Raw genomic sequence first — 17,606 nt, 5'->3', positions numbered from 1 at the left:
CAAAATGCTGAGGGAGCCTCCCCAGTCAGTGCCAACTCACAAGCACATCCTGATTATCATTTACTTCACTAAAACAGCTGCAAATCTCAGTTTCCGTTTAATCTCTCAATCCACAGAGCATCCTTGCACCACATTTTAAGATATTTTGATGTAATACCCCACCCAGCTGTGGTCCAGACCAGGAGCTGGAAAGCTGCAGCACAAAGTTTATCTGTTAGGAATTTATCGGTCCAGATGTCTGGAAATGGCCTCATTAACCAACCACTTCTTCCCTGGAGTAAAGCAGGGTTTGTTCCCTTGAGATGTGGCTAAATGGTGTCATTTTTTCTATTTGCAGATGTTCTCAAACAACGATGAAGCTGCGATCAACAAAAAACTGCCCAAAGAGCTGCTGCTTCGGTGAGTCCTCCCTGGACGCCGGGGGGGTTGTTGTTTGCATCCAGGATTTTGCTGCTGTGCTCCCACATGGTGAGCTTGGATCGGGTTGCTCATAAAGCCAGACCCAAACAGAGGCAGGTCCAAGGTCTGTGTCATTAGTTTGTGCTGAATGGGATTGAGTTTTGGGGTTTTAAAGGCTGGATTGATTTGCTGCCTGCCTGTTTGGTGAACGGAGGAGCTTTAAATCAGGTCCTTAATGAGAGTAACCGGTGAGGATGGGCTGATGTAGAGAACAGGATTCTGCTTCTCTGAGGGGTTGAATTGAAAACAAAAGTTAATCCCTCTGCTCCAGTTACACTCGAGTGGACTTTGTCCTGTCCCTTGTCAATAGGAGCCAGATGTTCAGCTCCTGGCAGGATGGCCCCGTTGGCAAATTTTGCAGCAGCTTGGAGAAGAACAAACAGAGAGCACTGCTTCATCTAGCAGGATCCATCTTTATTACACACACTCCAGTATTTATATGTTTTGGGAACGTGCAGGGGGAAAGACAAAACAGCTACACCCCCAAACAGCTGGCAGGGCAGACTTTTGTGCCCCTTATCAGCCACTCATTCAACCATGCCACGTCCCATCGTTCTGGGAGATAAAGGAGAAACATTCACACCTGGTGTTCAGGGCTGTAGTCATTTCCCTGGTAGGCATTTTCCCGAGAGAGCAGAAGGCCCTTATCAAAGTTAAGGGAAACAAGAAACGAGTCGCTGTATACGGGCCTCTCGTTAAGGACACCATGGCTGCTGCTTCTGCATCTCTTTTTTCTTTTTTCTCCTACTAAAGCTTTACTCAGTTATGTACCAAACGTGTTCTGTTACTGTGGATCCTCTCCGCGGTCTGGCTGCTGCTCCTCTTCTTCCTCTCCTTTGTGTTTTTCCAATTTCGCCGTGAGCTCTTTGGCGGGGTTGAATACCCCGTTGGTTTGCTTGTCACAGACGCAGCAGCGCTGGGATTTGCGATAGCGCCGGAGGGCACAGCTCTCACAGGAGTAGCGCCGACACTTGGTGACCACGGGGTTCCTAAAGGAACCTCTGCAGATGAAGCATTTCAAAGGCACGTCCTCCTCATCACTGCTCACCTCGTAGTTTTTATCGTCGTTGAAGGCGTAGCAGCCTTTGTCCAGCTCCTGTTCCATCTGCCAGCCGTGTTTGTAGTCCGAGCGGTCGTGCAGGAATTTGCAGCTGTCCCCGAAGCCGCAGAACCTGGTCTCTTTGTAGTCCTTGCAGATGTCGGGCTGGTAGTCCCAGCGCACCGTGGCCCGCAGGTGCTCCGGGGCACGGATGGGGCCTTTCCTGACCATTCCTGAAGAGGCGTTGCCCATCGATGTGTCCTTGGGCTTCACGTACTTCTGGTAGTTGTTAATGCCACGGTAAATTTTATCATCTTCCTTTTCTCTCAGCTCCTCTTGGATTTTCTGGCTGCGCTCGAAGATGGCTTGAGCATCCTTCTCCGTGTCCAGTTCATACACTGCTGTGGCTCCCATGTCTCCTGGGCCAACAGGTTTCGCTGACCTGGTCGCTTTGTAGGTGACTCCCATCTCCTTGGCAGGATCCTCGCTGCTGCTCGGCGCGTACTCCGGCCTCTCCCTCTTGCGGATCATGGGGTTGGCGGGTGTCCCGCCGCCGCTCGTTCCGCACCTCGGTGCTGCCCTCCTCCCCGCTGCTCTCCCGTTCCTGGTCGCTGCCGGGCCGTTTTTGCCGGCCCCTGCCCGCGGCTCGGACCCGCTTCTTGAGCACAGAGCTGCAGGCGCCGCTCTCCTCCGCCATCGGGTGCCGCCGATCCCGCGCCGCTGTCGAGTGAACGCGTAAAGGATTCGGCGTTGAGTTGTAAAGTTGTGGACGCGAGGGGAGGATAGGAATTAGCTGACACTCGAGCTGCAGCGGCAGGCGCCGCTGCTGAATGTTTTACAGGAGCTACAGGAGGGTAGCGATCACACCTTTTCTCAGGATCGACAGAACCAGGATCAAAAGACTTCCCAAATCCCCCAGAATGCCCGTCCCCTGACTCTGCAGGCACTTCTGCAGAGGCATTGCTAACATTCGCAGCAGCCTCCAAATTTAAAGCATTTGTGGCAGGGCGTTCACGGACTTGCTCGGCAGGCTGCAAAGTTTTCAAAGCGGTAAATACGGTTTTCCATGTGATTAACATATCATTAACATATCGTCCGTGACCGGCCGCCCTTGCTCTCTCTCTGCCTCGAACTCCACTCCCACCTTTTCCACACCGTAGCGCTGTAGGAACCGGGGGGGTGGGGGAATGTGTTACAGTTGTTAATCAACCATACTAATAAAGCAGCTAACTTAGCTGTCGGGGTGTTAAATCCCTGTTCTTTCAAAATTCTCTGCAAAATCTCTTAAATAAAGCTGCTGCTCGTGGGATGTAGCCTGTCCCGTAGTTCTACATTCGGATCTTACCTGTCCAGCAGCTGGAGATGAAAAATCGGGGTCCCTTCCAGGCGCAGCTCAGTTCAAACGCGGCGGCTGCTGCTGGAGATTCAGTGATGGTGTCCGTGTTCAGGAGCTATTTTGCAGCAGCTTGGAGAAAAACGAACAGAGAGCACTGTTTCATCTAGCAGGATCCATCTTTATTACACACACTCCAGTATTTATATGTTTCTACCATGGGAAAGTTTTAAGAAGGATTTGGGAACATGCAGGGGGAAGGACAAAACAGCTACACCCCCAAACAGCTGGCAGGGCAGACTTTTGTGCCCGTTATCAGCCACTCATTCAACCATGCCATGTCCCAGCGTTCTGGGAGATAAAGGAGAAACATTCACACCTGGTGTTCAGGGCTGCAGTCATTTCCCTGGTAGGCATTTTCCCGAGAGAGCAGGAGGCCCTTATCAAAGTTAAGGGAAACAAGTAAGGAGTTGCTCTTGTATACAGGGCTCTCGTTAAGGACACCATGGCTGCTGCTTCTGCAGCAAACCCCAAACAGCTCAGACTTTGTGGATTGTTAGGGTTGGGAAAGTCCTTTAAGACCCTCAAGGTGTCTGTGGATAATTCTGCCCTCTCCTGTGGGAAGCAGGAGGGGAGTGTGGGGGATGATTGTCCCTCACGGGCACAGTTTGGGCTCTGGAAGCAGAGTCGAGTTTTTCAGTGCTTTAAACTCAGGTGTTGGACTGGAAATGGGGAAAGCGGAGGCAGATGGAATCTTGAATTATTAACAGCAACAGCGTTCTTACACTGCGAGAAACTGTGGCTCTGTCAACACTCGGTGGCAGTGAGGTCTGGGGAGGGGAGTGTGAGCCAAGGAAGTGCTGCTGGAATGAAAGGAACAGGGAAAAGGGATGACTATCCTTCGTTTTCAGTGCACTGCCTCCTCTGGAAGGGTATATCCCACCTGATTCTGCCTCTTTTATTCCTGTATTCCTCACCCCAGAGCACAATGTGTTAGAGCCCTCCCTCCTGCCGTGTAGATATTTGGGATTGGGGCCTGGGACACGGGAAATGATTGTCCATGTGTGTGGAGATCCCTGGGTGAAATGAGCTCCCAGGACCTGGGGAAGAGAGGCACCTCTGGGAGGAGCAGGATGGAGTCACAGCCACCACAGGAGGAGTTTGCAGGTGGCAGCAACTGTGCTTGTCCTGAACCATGGCTGGGATGTGCAGCAGCAGAAGAGTGACAAAAAGTTGTCTTTCTGGATTTTCTGAGATGATTTTCTTTTTCTGATGGGAGCAGATGCAACAAAGCCAGGGTTTGTCCTTGTGCTGAGGTGACAAGACAAGGGTTAGGTTGGGGACAGGTGGTGAAGAGCCCTGATGGGTGAGGCTGGGAGTCCGTGTGGCACTGGGAATGTGGGGAATAGGGTAGGGAGAAAAGGGTTGGGTGATGGAATGTAAATGGAATTTTGCATGGATTTCAGGGAAGGAGAGGTGTGTGGGCATTGAGCTCCCCAGGAGCAGAACCTCGCTTGGAGCCTGGGTGAGGTTGCTGGTGGATGGAAGTGGAGTGATCCTGAGTGGAGCCAGAGGGTTGAGGTTTGGCTCATTGCTGGGTGTGTGAAGGCACAGTTACCTCCAGAGGTGTCACCTCCTGGCTCTCAGCTGGCGGGAGACAAAGCTGGGGCAGGCGCAGCAGTGCCAGGACATGGATTGGTCACCACCTGCTGGGGCTGGGGCTGCCCCTGCATCCCTGGCAGTGTCCCAGGCCAGGCTGGACGGGGCTTGGAGCAGCCTGGGATAGTGGGAGGTGTCCCTGCCCATGGCAGGTGAAACCAGACAATCCCTAAGGTCCCTCCCAACCCAAACCATTCCATGAACACTGCCGGACAGTTGGAGAAGGATTTGTGGCAGGAAGGAGGGATGGTCCTGCGTGGAGCAGGGATTTGCATCAGGACAAGCCACAGCCCTGTGGAAATGTCTGTGCCTGTTGTGTCCTGCTGTCACTGATCATCCCAACCTGCTGCAGAGCAGGGAATTGTTCGGGATCGGGTGGAACCGAGGGAAAATCGGGAGTTGATAAATGTTTAAAGCTCATAAGTAATGGTTTGGAGAGCTGGAATTCACTGTTAGCATACTGCGAAAATTAATTACTGTGCATTGACAGTGCAGCCTTTGAAAGGGAAACTTGGATGGGTTTTCTGCGGGAATCTCCTGTAAATGGGTGTCCCTGTGTGCAGGACAAAGGCTGGTGTGTTTGGGCACTGCTCTGTGAAGTCCTGTTCCCTGCTCCAGGCACTCTCAGATGGCTCTGGGGTCCCTGGTTTGTGGAGTGAAAGCTGCACTTAGGCAAAATAAAGAGGAGGAGGATGTGAAAGGGGAGAACAGCAGCCTTTATCCCTAAAAGTACAGGGATGTAGCAAGAGGGGTGGTGCTCCCGAGGGCTGTCCTGGGACGGATGTCCCGTGTCTGGGATGCAGCGCTGGCATCGTGTTCTGCCTCACCTGGGACAGGGACGTTTGTCCTGTGTGTCCAGAGAGCAGGACATGGGTGGAGAGGTCACAGATCCCAGGATGGTTTGGGCTGGGAGGGACTTGGGGATTGTCTGGTTCCACCTGCCATGGGCAGGGACACCTCCCACTAGCCCAGGCTGCTCCAAGCCCCGTCCAGCCTGGCCTGGGACACTGCCAGGGATGCAGGGGCAGCCCCAGCCCCAGCAGGTGGTGACCAATCCGTGTCCTGGCACTGCTGCGCCTGCCCCAGCTTTGTCTCCCGCCAGCTGAGAGCCAGGAGGTGACACCTCTGGAGGTGACTGTGCCTTCACACAGCCAGCAGTGAGCCACAGCAGCAAAAGGCAGAGTTCCCTCCACTGCCCCCTCGCTCCTTGGCTGCTCCAGCTCCTCCCTGTCAGTGTCTGCCTCGGTGACTCCCAGTGGTGACTCCCTGGTCTCTGCTGGCTCCAGCTGTGGTTGTGTCCCCAGAGGGGCATCCTGTCCCTGTTTCCCTGCATTCCCACTGCTGTTGGAGAGGTGTTTTCCTTCCTGGGGGCTGCCTGCCAGTCCTGGCAGCCAGCCCCCAGCGCCAAGCCTGGATTTCCCTGGCAGAGGCGTTCCCTGCTGCCCTCCTGAAGGAGGCTGCACTGCCACTGTGACGTGGGGCTGCTGCACAGCTCCCACTTGGCCGGGAGCAGGGATCAGGCTGCGGGAATTCAGCTGCTCCTGCTGGGTCACGGGCAGGTCAAGCAGTTTGCAGCTCCCTCCTGTCTTAAGCGGCTTTGACTCCGTGCTCTGCTCGTCCAGCCCTGCCCAACACATCCCCAGCACACCCCCAGCCCTGGCTCTGCCATCCCCGCACGCTGCTTTATCCCTCGGGAGCTGGAGCTGTGCCCAGGGGGAGCACTGAGTTGGCAGCAGAGCTGTGGTTTCTGTCCCCCTGCCCAGCCCGTGGGAGCAGGATTGAGCTGGAAATGAACTGGAATTGAACTGGAATTGAACTGGGATGGTGGGGGGGTCGCTGGCAGAAATCAGTGTGGATAATTTTAGAAGGCTGAAGGTCTAAGCTGGCTCACCTTGGAGCCCGCAGCATCCAGGGATTTCATGAGAGTCTTGACCTTAATCTAATTAGAGCAGCAGTGGGAAAGTGAGGAGTCCTAGAAACCCCTGAGTGGATTAAGAGGTTGAAACCTGAAAATTGCTCAAAGTGAGTATGTTTTACCCAAATTGTGCAGAGCTGAGCTGTTCAGACAAAACCATACACGTAGGGAGTCCCTTTGCTGTGTGACAATTTAATCTGCTGCAATTCCAGACTTAATTCCTGTTTGGGAAGCTCAGTCTGTGATCACTGTTTGATGATAAAGTCAATTTTGTGGATTATTTCCTCCACTGTCAACTCTCAAGAGTAAAAAGACCGATGTGAAAGGGCTCATCAGGCAGCTGTGAGAACAGGAATCCTGTTTGGGTGGAAAAATAAATATCCCAGCACGGTGCCTTTGGGGCTGTTAAAGCAGAATTGGGGGAAATCATTGAAGTAGTGCTGATCAACTTTCTGCTGCTGCTCAGTCACTGCTTATCTGTGGGGCTTGGGGTATTTTAATGTTCTCCAGCAGTTCCTTGGAGAGGGAAAAGCACCTCCTCAGGGCTTCAGTGGATTTCTCAGCTTGGGTCATGGTGCCTGCAGGACTTTACCTGTGCTCCTTGCTGCCCTTCCTGGCCCATGGGGAGCAGCTGGATCCAGTAAAATCCACAAGCAAGGAGTGACTGCTGTGAAAAAGTCATTTTTGCGGCCTGATTCTGCTGATTCATTGACTCAGGGTCTTGGACAAGAGCAAGAGGAGCTGAGGGAACACTGGAAAAGGCTCTGGAGGTTCTCAGAGCTGAGATCTCTGTGCTGGGGAGGGAGAGGGGTGAGGGTTTGGCCGGGGTGCATCCCTGTTATTGTGTGGGCAGGCTGGGAAGGGAGGAGCAGGAAGTGGAAGAGAATTTATCTGAGATCTACCAGCCCTGATAGAGGGATGAGGTGGTTATTGGCAGTCTGGGATTCCCGTGGAGAAGGGAATTTTAATGAAAACAGAGAAAACTTCCATAGTGAGTGACCCAGCCGCTGCTCCCGTAGAATTTGAAGTTTTACTTTCACCCTAAATTCCCGCTGTAGGAGTAAATAAGAATTTTCCCCAGCTTCTCTCATTTCCCCAGGTTTTCCTGGTATTGTTGTGCATGGACATGGTGCTGAATAAACCCTTGGACACCAGTAAATGACATTGGGGGCAGGGGGAGCCTTGTCCGTAGGCAGGGAGGGGGAAGCTGCTCTGAAATGCAGAACTGGGGATCCCAAACGGTGTTAAAATGCACGTGGGATCTTCTCCAGAGCTTTCCCCAGCACATCACTGTCAGTTTTGTCTCTCGATAAGATCAGAAGTGCCTTGAACCCCTTGAATCTTAACCCCTTAACTCCTTGGATCCACGAGTATCCCTGGGAAGTGTGGGAGCACAGGAGGGAACGTGGCTGTTTATCCTGGTTTAGCTGAGTGCTGCTGTGTGATACCTTTAGCATCAATGTTCTGCTGAACCATCTGCATTCACCCTTCATCAGGAACACCCTTTCCCCCCAATATTGGTGTTTCTGAAGTGCTTTTTCCATCCCTGCTGCTCAGGATGCTCCTGGCTGACGACACTTGCCTTCTCTTTCGGGTGGCCTTCAAGTTGAGAATATTAAATTAAAATATTAAAGCATATTGTGGTCGAACTCTTTGTATTATCTTTGCAAAACCTACAGTTTTATAATTGTTCCCAAAGGGAACGAGACCTTGATGTCCTCCCACCCTCTGCTTGACCTTGTCTGCTTTGGGACACGATTGTTTGAAGAACCATCAACCATAAAGTGACATTGAAACCCCATTGAATTTTATACATTATTGATGTCTTGGTGCAGATTGGGAGCTTTCCATGAGCTCGGGGCTTCCTGCATCCACAGCTGGGGGGGTGTGATCCCGAGGGAAAAGCCTGGCAGTCTCAGCCTTGTCATTCCTTTATCCCAATAATAGCCCCGGGCGTTGGCCATGTCCCCGGGGTGTGTCCTGGCCCAGGGTGACACTCAGGAGTGACCACAACGTGGTTGGTCCCTCTTGGCTGAGCACATCTGGCTCTGCCAGTTGTGGGAGCATGGAACCCTGGATGGGGCCTTAAGTCCCATCCATTCCCACCCCCTGCCATGGGACACCTTCCCCTATCCCAGGGTGCTCCAGCCTGGCCTGGGACACTTCCAGGGATGGGGCAGCCACAGCTTCTCTGGAAAACCCATTCCAGCCCCTCCCCACCCTGAGAGGAAGGAATTTCTTCCCAATATCCCATCCAACCCTTCCCTCTGGCAGTTTAACCCCATTCCCCCTTATCTTGGCACTCCAGGCCCTTGGGAACAGTCCTGCTTCACCTTTCCTGTAGCCCCTTCAGGTACTGGGAGGCCACAGTTGGGTCACCCTGAAGCCTGAAGAAGCCCAGCTGTCCCAGCCTCTCCTCCCAGCAGAGCTGCTCCAGCCCTGCCATCACCGCTGGGCGAACCAGGAATAATCCGGGCACCGAATCCAGGCTGTGCCCTGCCTCCATCCCTGGGAATGAGGGATGGCACTGCCCGCTTTGGGAGCTGCTGCTGAAGGTGCTGGCGTGTTGGAGTCACTCCTGTGCGGAGTCACAGCCAGCCCAGCAGCCCTGGTGGTGCTCCCTGTCCTGTCCCAGTGTGGGGCTCCTGCAAGGCTCGCTTTGGGTGAGCAGTCACTGATTTGGGGTCAGGAACTACTCCAAGGTGTGAGGTTTCTGTTTCCCAGTGGCTCCATAGCTGTGTTTTGCTTCCATTTGGGAATTGCTGCCTCTGCACTTCTTTTCACAGTTCAGCTTTCAGCCGAATCACAAAGAAGTTTTGCTGTCCCAGTCTTTTTTTTTTTTTCTGCTTTCACCCCTTTGTTTTCCATGTCCCTTTTGTTTTAAATGTCAATAACCAATAAGGTATCTCTTATTTCTGTTCCAGAATTTTCTCTTTCCTGGATGTGGTCACTCTGTGTCGTTGTGCTCAAGTTTCCAGGGTAAGAACCTTCCTCTTTCCTGGTGGATTTTAGCAGGGGGTTGGACTTGGGTGCCAATCCTCCCTCTCCAGCATCCCCAGCACGTCACCCCAGGGGGGTTGGACCAGGGAGTTTTGTGCCACTCAGCTGGAGTTATTTAGTGTCCCCTGGAAGTCCTGGAAAATTCCCATAGCCCCAGTGAGGGGGAATTCCAAGCTGGAATAGCATTGTCCAATGTCCCAGGTACCAAGGGGATGGGGCTGACTTTTTGCCCAGAGCTCTCCCCTCGTTCTGGGTTTGTACAGGGACCTCACACCCCTGAAATCCCCAGCGTGGGATGAGTCCAAAATGGCATCCTGTGGGTTTTGGTGGAAAGACAGGAATTCTGATTCACAAAGATGCTGCACAGTCAACGTTTATTTTCTCCTTGGAGATAGTTGGAGTAAGCAGGGAAATAAAATGAGGGGTTTTTCTTATCCTTTGTGGGCTTCACTTGATGAAATCCAACTTGGATTATTTGTTTGGGAAAATTCCTCCAACTGGACTGGAAGGTCCATTTATCTGGAGCTTCCAGATTTATTCAGGTTTATTTTTCCTGCCAGTGTCTGGTAGCTCCCAGAGGAAGCAGCACAGCAAGGGTGGGATGGTGATCCAGGGAAGGAGTTGGAGTGGTGTGTTCACCATCCTGGCTGGGTGACACCTGCAAAAACCCATCAGTCCTGGCTCCAAACCTCAACCACGACTGATTTAATTACTTTAAATACATTGGAATTTTTAAAAAAAAGGATGCTTAAACATTGTTAATTGCATTAAAAAATACCCAGTGTGGTGTCTGGGCATTACAGTGATGACCTGAATAACACAGGCCTTGCAGGGAAAGAGCTTCCAGCTGAAATCCAGCAGAGCAATATTGGCCAGAATGGGCTGTCAGGGACTCTTTGCCAATGTCAGAGTGTTCTCCTGGCCTGTCCCAGCTCCTGTTTGCACAGGGAACACAGCACGGACCACATTCCGTGGCACAGCACGGGAAGTTCCTGCAGGGATGTGCAGGAAGGCTCTGGAACGTTCCCTACACTGCCCATGGAATTACACAGCCACTGGGGCATTTCCCACTGCTCTTCTCCTGGCTGTAACCAGACCTTAAAACAAATATCAGCATTGAGCTTTAAACCCCCCAAAAAATCAATTGAATTTGCTCAGTTCTGCTGTCTGTTGTAACTCTGCACTAACTGCTGCCCAAGAGCTGGTGTTTGTGCTGGGGCTGAGCTCGGTGCACGGGGCAGATGGGGTGGAAAATCCCCCTGTGTTTATCCCTGGCTCTTGCACAACGCTGGCTCCTGGTTGCTACAAGCTCCGCTTGTTTACCTTGGTGACGTAAGCAGAACTTTAAATGCAGCCCTGTGCTCCTGGCTGAGGGCACAGTGACCAGCTCCGAGTTCCTGCTTCTCTTTCGGAGCAGGAACCGCCGGAGATTTTGGTTATTTAAACAAAAACCAAACCCTTTGTCAGCGCAGCTGCCCCGTGTGGGGTCCCCCAGGGGACTCACCTGTGCCCAGGAGTCCTCTGAGGTGTTGGGGAGGAGATTCCAGCCAGGAATGTGAAGATAGCCGAGCTCCAAGCACTCTCCTGGCTCCCAGCTCCACCTCCCAAGGGAGTGGAAGCAGCCAGGGCGCCTCTTCCTTGGCTGGGGGAATCGGAATTCCGAGTTGTGAGGGATCCCTGCTCCCTGCAGGTGCTGCTGGTGCCAGCCCAGTTCTCCCTGCTGGCTGGAATTACCTGTTGCCTCCCCACCTGGGACAGAATGTTGTTTCTCAAAGGAACAAACTGTAACTGGCTCCCCACTGACCTTTTTTTTTTCATATTAACCGCACATTTACATTTTTTCCCCCGATAAAGGCATGGAATGTTCTGGCCCTGGATGGCAGTAACTGGCAGCGAATTGACCTGTTTGATTTCCAGAGGGATATTGAGGTATCATTCAGTGACATACAAACCCATTTCTTCTTGTTAAAATGTAATTACAGCCTAGAATGGATTAATACTCCCAGTGTAACCCTTTCTGCCTTCCCTGGAGATAGAAATCATTAATTTCAGTTCTTCAGCTTCAGGGAGTCTATTTTAAAGTCTTGGCAATCCATTCAGCTTTTGAAAATGGACAGAATTCTACACCTCTAGCAAGACTTAAAGGTAGGAATGGAAGGAAAGTAGTTTTGGGTGTTCTGAAAACAGAAATTAGTAGGAAAGGTGCATTTTTGGGGAAAACCGCTGCTTGTGTGGAGGAGACTTTTAACTACTCCTCCTTGCACTCAAAGTTAGCACCGACAAGACCTTGAGGACTGAATGTCTGTTGAATCATGGCCTGCAACATTTGTATCTTTAATACCAAAAAATGAAATTGGAGGCGATTCAGGAGGTCCAAATTGTCCTTAAAAGATGCAGCTTTGGAGCTGCTCTGTTGTAGCTGAACCTGTGGGATGTGGATTCTGCAGCACCAGTGGGGGGATGGAGGATGAAAATTCAAATTGCCTTGAGCAGGAAAAGGGATGAGGAAAAAACCCAATCCTTAAGTCTCTTATCAGGATGGTTTATCCTGTTCAAAACACGATGGAGGAGGGGGATTGGGAACGTTTCACATTGGAGGAGGGAAATGGGGAATGTGTGGCTTTAAGTTGTGGTAGACCAGAGGCATCAAGCAGCTGCTGAGTGAAGGTTCCCACCTTGTGGGAAATCCACCCCTGATTTTGGAGGAAAGAGTTAAAATAATTCCCTTTGTGCCGATGAGAGTCGGAGCAGGGACAGGGATGAGGAGCAGGAAGTGGCACCGACACCTCAGCAGGGTCTGAGTGGCCTGGGGAAAGGAAATGAGGGATTTTTGGTCTTCCTAATGAATCCTTCACCTCATAACATGCCCTAAAAATCCTGGACCCATGGAATTACTGATTTAGAGTGGAGTTCTCAGGGCTCCTGACGTGTGCAGTGGCAGGAGATGGGACTGAGCAGCTCAGCCTGGGAGGAGGGAGAGGCTGGGAACACAAACCAGGCTTTTCCCATTCCTCAGTGCTTTTTGGGTGGTTTTCATGTCCCTGCACATCAAACCCGTGTTGTTGCTTAAGCCCAGCTGCCCCTTTGAAAGCAAAATGCTGGAATTCGTTGTACCTCACCTCAGAGTTCCTGCTGGGCTTCCTGGCGTCCTCAGGCTGTGCTGTAACCGAGTTAAATCCATCAGTCCATGCAAATTCTTGATAGAAACACGGTTGGCTTGTTTAATTCAAGCAGAATTCCTAGGATTGCTTGAGGAACTGCAAAATCAGGGAGCGTTTCAGCTTTTCCAGCCTTTTTGCAGGGATGTGGAGCTGCTCCCGTGGTGTCCCCAGAGCTCACCTGGACAGCCCAGGGTCCCTTGTCTGGTGGTGGGGTTGTGCTGTATTGAGCCTGGTGGCTGATTTGGGGTTTTTTTAGACTGGAAAAGAGATTCTGGAAGAAAATCCTCATCTCACAGAGGTCCCAAGTGCCAGTTAGTCCAGGAAGGACCGAGGGATGCTCCTGTTCTCTGAGGAACAACCGAAGTGCAGGGGAAGTTTCTGAGCTTCTGAGCACGGGTACAAATATTCTCCAGTGGTTTTGCCCTTCATTCCCAGGGAGAAAAGTAAATCCTGGCTGTAGTGGAGTCTTTGGAGACTTCCACTGGATCCAGACTTGAAATTAAAAAGCCTTTTCCTGGATCTCTTGAGCACAAATGGTTGAATCCTTTTTCCTGCAGGAGCAAAACTCATGGGCTGGTTCTGCTCATCTGGTTTTGAGTAGAAATTGGAGTTCATCCATTGGCTGTACTTGGAAATCTGGGGTGTAGCTCCTTGGGGAGTCTGTGCCCATGTCCAGGAGCTCCAAACTGGAGGAAATTCCTCAAAATTCTGTAGCTGATTGGCTTTAGGTGATTGCTCCTTGTCTCTCCATCTTCAGAAGCTGAATAATTCTCCCGCCCCCTCCCTTTAGCCCATTCCCATGGCTTTTGTGTTGCCTTAGCACCGTTTTTCCCTTGAATACCGAACTGTTGTTAGTCTGCAGAATGTTCACCCCTGGAGCTCTTCGGGCTTCTCACGTGGCTCTTCCTGTCTCCCCCAGGGCCGAGTGGTGGAGAACATTTCCAAGAGATGTGGGGGATTCCTGCGGAAGCTGAGCCTGCGCGGCTGCCTGGGAGTGGGGGACAACGCCTTAAGGTAGAGCTGCACCTTGGTCCTGCTCTGGAATGGGCTGGAAAACCAGGATTGGGATCACTTATCCCCACTTTGCATCCGAGACCCTCAGGGTGTCAAAACCTGGAGAGCAGTGACAGAGATGATTAATTTCTTGTTTAATTTCTCATTTGATTTCTCATTTGATTTCTCATTTGATTCATCCATTTTTTATTATTTAATTCATCGTTTTTATCATTTAATTCATCATTTTTATCATTTAATTTATCGTGGTTTTATCACCTAATTTATCATTTTTAACCTCACCCAGCAGCCACTTCTCTCAGTTCTCATTCAAATAAAGCCAAGTGCTGAGGCTGAGGGTGACCCAGGCTGGGACATCCCAGGGCAAGAGGTGGGGCAGCAGAAATCAGGGATTTTCTTGGGTTTGTTCCTGATTTTCTTCTTGATTTTCTTGATTATTTTCTTCTTGATAGGTTCTTTCCTTGATTCTTTTCTTCTTTCTTGATTTCCTTCTTTATTTTCTTGGTTCTTTTCTTTTTCTTGATTTTCTTCTTGATTCTCTTGATTTACTTCTTGATTTTCTTGCTTTTTCTTTCTTGATTCCTTCCTTCTTTCTTGATTTCCTTCTTGGTTTCCTTCTTGGTTTCCTTCTTGGTTTTCTTGATTCTTTTCTTCTTGATTATCTCCTTCTTTCTTGATGTTCTTTTTGATTTTCTTCTTGATTTTCTTGTTTCTTTTCTTGATTTTCATCCTGATTTTCTTCTTGATTTTCTTGATTCCTTTCTTCTTTCTTGATTCTTTTGACTTTCTTCTTGATTTTCTTCTTCCATCTGTTTGATGCCATTTTGTGAAACTTTAATCTGACGTGTTACACTTCAAACAAATGCTGTAAAACACCTGGGATTCCATTGCCTGACAAATCCAGTGTTTCCCCTTTCCTTTTCCAAAGGACCTTTGCCCAGAACTGCAGGAACATCGAAGTGTTGAACCTCAATGGTTGTACCAAGATCACGGACACGTGAGTAAAACTCCTCCCTCTTCCCTGGGCGCCCCTGTTCTCCCTCTCTTTTTTAAGGGAAAGCCAGGCTTGGGAGTGTGGGAGGTCATGGAATCATGGAATCATGGAATGGTTTGGATTGGAAGGACCTTAAAACCCATCCAGTGCCGCCCCTGCCATGGGCAGGGACACCTTCCCCAATCCCAGGGTGCTCCAAGCCCCATCCAGCCTGGCCTTGGACACTTCCAGGGATCTGGGGGCAGCCACAGCTTCTCTGGGAACCTCTGCCAGTGTCCCACCTCCATCCTCACCCCAGCCTGCCCATCCCACGGGATTTCTGTGTCCTGGGATGAATCCATTGCAGGAGTGTCCCCCGTGTGTCTCTTCCAGCACCTGCACCAGCCTCAGCAAGTTCTGCTCCAAACTCAGGCACCTGGATTTGGCTTCCTGCACCTCCATAACCAACCTGTCCCTGAAAGCACTGAGGTAGGAGCCAGCAGCAGGGATTTGCCATGGAATTATAGGCTGGAAAAGACCTCTAAGATCCTCCAGCCAACCCAGCAGCACCCCACACTCCCTGCAGAACCTCCCTCTGGAGCTGGCGTTTGCCAGGTGCAGCTGCGCTCTGTGGGTCCCACAAATGGGAATCCCAGCGCTTCTGGCTTGGAGCAGGATTTTTCCCAAGGCAAATGAACATTTCCATGTGTCTCCCTGTGTCCCCAGCGAGGGATGCCCGCTGCTGGAACAGCTCATCATCTCCTGGTGCGACCAAGTGACCAAGGACGGGATCCAGGCGCTGGTGCGGGGCTGTGGGGGGCTCCGGGCCCTGTCCCTCAAGGGCTGCACCCAGGTACGGCTCTGGAAAAGTGGGAATCAGCCCAGCTGGGATGAGTGGGGGCGTGGAATATCGTGTGCTGTGTTTACTGTTCTATTGTTGTTTAATTGTACTGATGAGATTTTATAAGGATGATAATGACAATGATTGTTGAAATGGTAATAATGATATTAATATATAGGAATAACATAATAGTGTCAATTATTTCATATTATATGATTTTAATCGTGTTTATTGTATTTTATAATAATCAGAAGCGTGATAAGAATTACACATAATGCATAGGATAATACAATAATGTACAATATTTTATATTCATGTTTAATTTTTATTTATTATATTTTATTATGATGACCGTAGTAGTGAGAATAATATCGATAATTATAGGATAAGACTAAAAAGAAAATAATGATAATAAAAATGTAATATTAATAATATGGTAATAACAACAATAATAATAATAAAATAATACTAAATATAGATATAAATAATAATAATATAGTAGTAACTATAAAGATAATTATTATTAATAATAATAATATAGTAGTAACTATAAAGATAATTAATAATAATAATAATAATAATAGAAATCCAGCAGCACTGCCAGATCCAGGGTAGGGAAGCATTTTTGGGGCCAGGCTCTTCTCCCAAAGATGCAAAACCAACCCCCCAAGGCAGGAATGCTCCTGCTGTTCCTGTTCCTATGCTGTCTTTCCCTCTTCCTCAAAGGAAATTCCAATTTCCCTGCTCTCCCAGCTGTAATTCCTGGATCTCAGTGGGAGCTGTTCCCATCCCTGTTTGTTTTCCCTTCCAGCTGGAGGACGAGGCCCTGAAGTTCATCGGTGCCCACTGTCCCGAGCTGGTGACCCTGAACCTGCAGACCTGCCTGGTGAGTGGCACTTCCCGGGGTTCCCAGCCCTGGAATGTGCTCCATCCCCCCTGCACATGGGAAAATTGTCACCAGCAGCTCTTTGGTGGCACTTCAGGGACACTGAATGAGCCCCCCACCAGCCTGGGCTGTGTCAGGGGTGTTTCTCTCCTCCCTCTGAACTCATCTGTGGGATGAGCTGGAAAAATCCTTCCCGTCAGGCTGGAGCGATCCTGCCAGGCCTTTCCTCTCGTCCCCGTGTAGAACTGAGCCCACAAAGGCACTTTTCCTGCACAGAAGGGCCCTGAACCAGCTCTGCAGTGCCAGAAATGTGTGTTTATGCCAAAAAAGAGATGGGAATGGGCTCTCTGTCCGTGCCATCAGTTAGTCCCGCACAGGAACAGGGATGGATGGACTCCCTGTGTCCAGGGATGGGACTGGATGGATTCCATGTGTCCAGGAATGGGGATGGATGGACTCCACGTGTCCAGGGATGGGACTGGATGGACTCCCTGTGTCCAGGAACAGGGATGGATGGACTCCCTGTGTCCAGGGATGGGACTGGATGGATTCCATGTGTCCAGGAATGGGGATGGATGGACTCCACGTGTCCAGGGATGGGGATGGATGGACTCCCTGTGTCCAGGAATGGGGATGGATGGACTCCATGTGTCCAGGGATGGGACTGGATGGACTCCCTGTGTCCAGGAATGGGGATGGATGGACTCCCTGTGTCCAGGAATGGGACTGGACAAATTCCCTGTGTCCAGGAATGGGACTGGACAAATTCCCTGTGTCCAGGAATGGCCTTTCCCAGCAGGAATTGCAAAGCCCTGCAGAAATCCCAGCACCTTCCCCATCCCTCACCTGACCCAGCTCCAAAACATTTCCCTGCAAATCCCTTCCCTGACATTCCCAAATTGCACCGGCGAGGTTTATCCTCCCTCTGCTCCTCCGCTGAAACATTCCAATAACCTTTTTGGGCTGAAAAAGCTGGAATTCGGAATGGGGAGAGGGAAATCCTGCCTGGATTGAGGCTGTTGTGATTTCCCTGGCAGCAAATCACGGATGACGGGCTCATCACCATCTGCAGGGGCTGCCACAAGCTGCAGTCCCTGTGCGCTTCTGGCTGCTCCAACATCACCGACGCCATCCTCAACGCCCTGGGACAGAACTGCCCACGCCTCCGGTGAGTTTTCCCAGGATTTCCCCCATGGGACACACGGCAGAGAGTCCTGGTGATGCGCTCAGGTGGTGTCTGAGCTGTTTCACCCCCAAAGGTTTTCCCAGTTTTTATCCCTGAGCTTTTTCCGGGTGTTTGGAGCGGGATGATGGTGATTTTGAGTT

At 50.7% G+C, this 17,606-nt stretch overlaps 2 protein-coding genes across 8 annotated transcripts in view; one reads left to right on the top strand and one right to left on the bottom strand.

Moving 5' to 3' along the window:
* The window catches only part of FBXL20 (F-box and leucine rich repeat protein 20), a 38,584-nt gene that overhangs the window by 13,771 nt on the left and 7,207 nt on the right, over positions 1–17,606 (top strand). For 6 of the 7 annotated variants that reach the window (XM_039565597.1, XM_039565596.1, XM_039565594.1 and 3 more), the window contains exons 2-10: positions 338–399; positions 9,330–9,384; positions 11,260–11,334; positions 13,486–13,580; positions 14,509–14,577; positions 14,947–15,042; positions 15,280–15,406; positions 16,206–16,280; positions 17,318–17,448. In XM_039565597.1, coding sequence (XP_039421531.1) covers positions 338–399; positions 9,330–9,384; positions 11,260–11,334; positions 13,486–13,580; positions 14,509–14,577; positions 14,947–15,042; positions 15,280–15,406; positions 16,206–16,280; positions 17,318–17,448 — 785 coding nt within the window. Of the gene's footprint in view, positions 1–337; positions 400–1,828; positions 1,952–9,329; positions 9,385–11,259; positions 11,335–13,485; positions 13,581–14,508; positions 14,578–14,946; positions 15,043–15,279; positions 15,407–16,205; positions 16,281–17,317; positions 17,449–17,606 lie in introns of those variants that run through there. The other variant, XM_039565599.1, reaches the window with a different exon arrangement.
* Positions 1,188–2,195, bottom strand: LOC120411317 (E3 ubiquitin-protein ligase RNF113A-like). The gene is given in 2 exon segments (XM_039565602.1): positions 1,188–2,038; positions 2,040–2,195. Coding segments are annotated over 2 exon segments (951 nt in total). The 3' UTR covers positions 1,188–1,243.

The sequence above is a fragment of the Corvus cornix genome, chromosome 27 (assembly GCF_000738735.6).
Source record: "Corvus cornix cornix isolate S_Up_H32 chromosome 27, ASM73873v5, whole genome shotgun sequence".
Lineage (NCBI taxonomy): Eukaryota > Metazoa > Chordata > Aves > Passeriformes > Corvidae > Corvus > Corvus cornix.
Note: the sequence above shows the minus strand (reverse complement) of the source record. Positions and strands in the feature narration are given on the sequence as shown.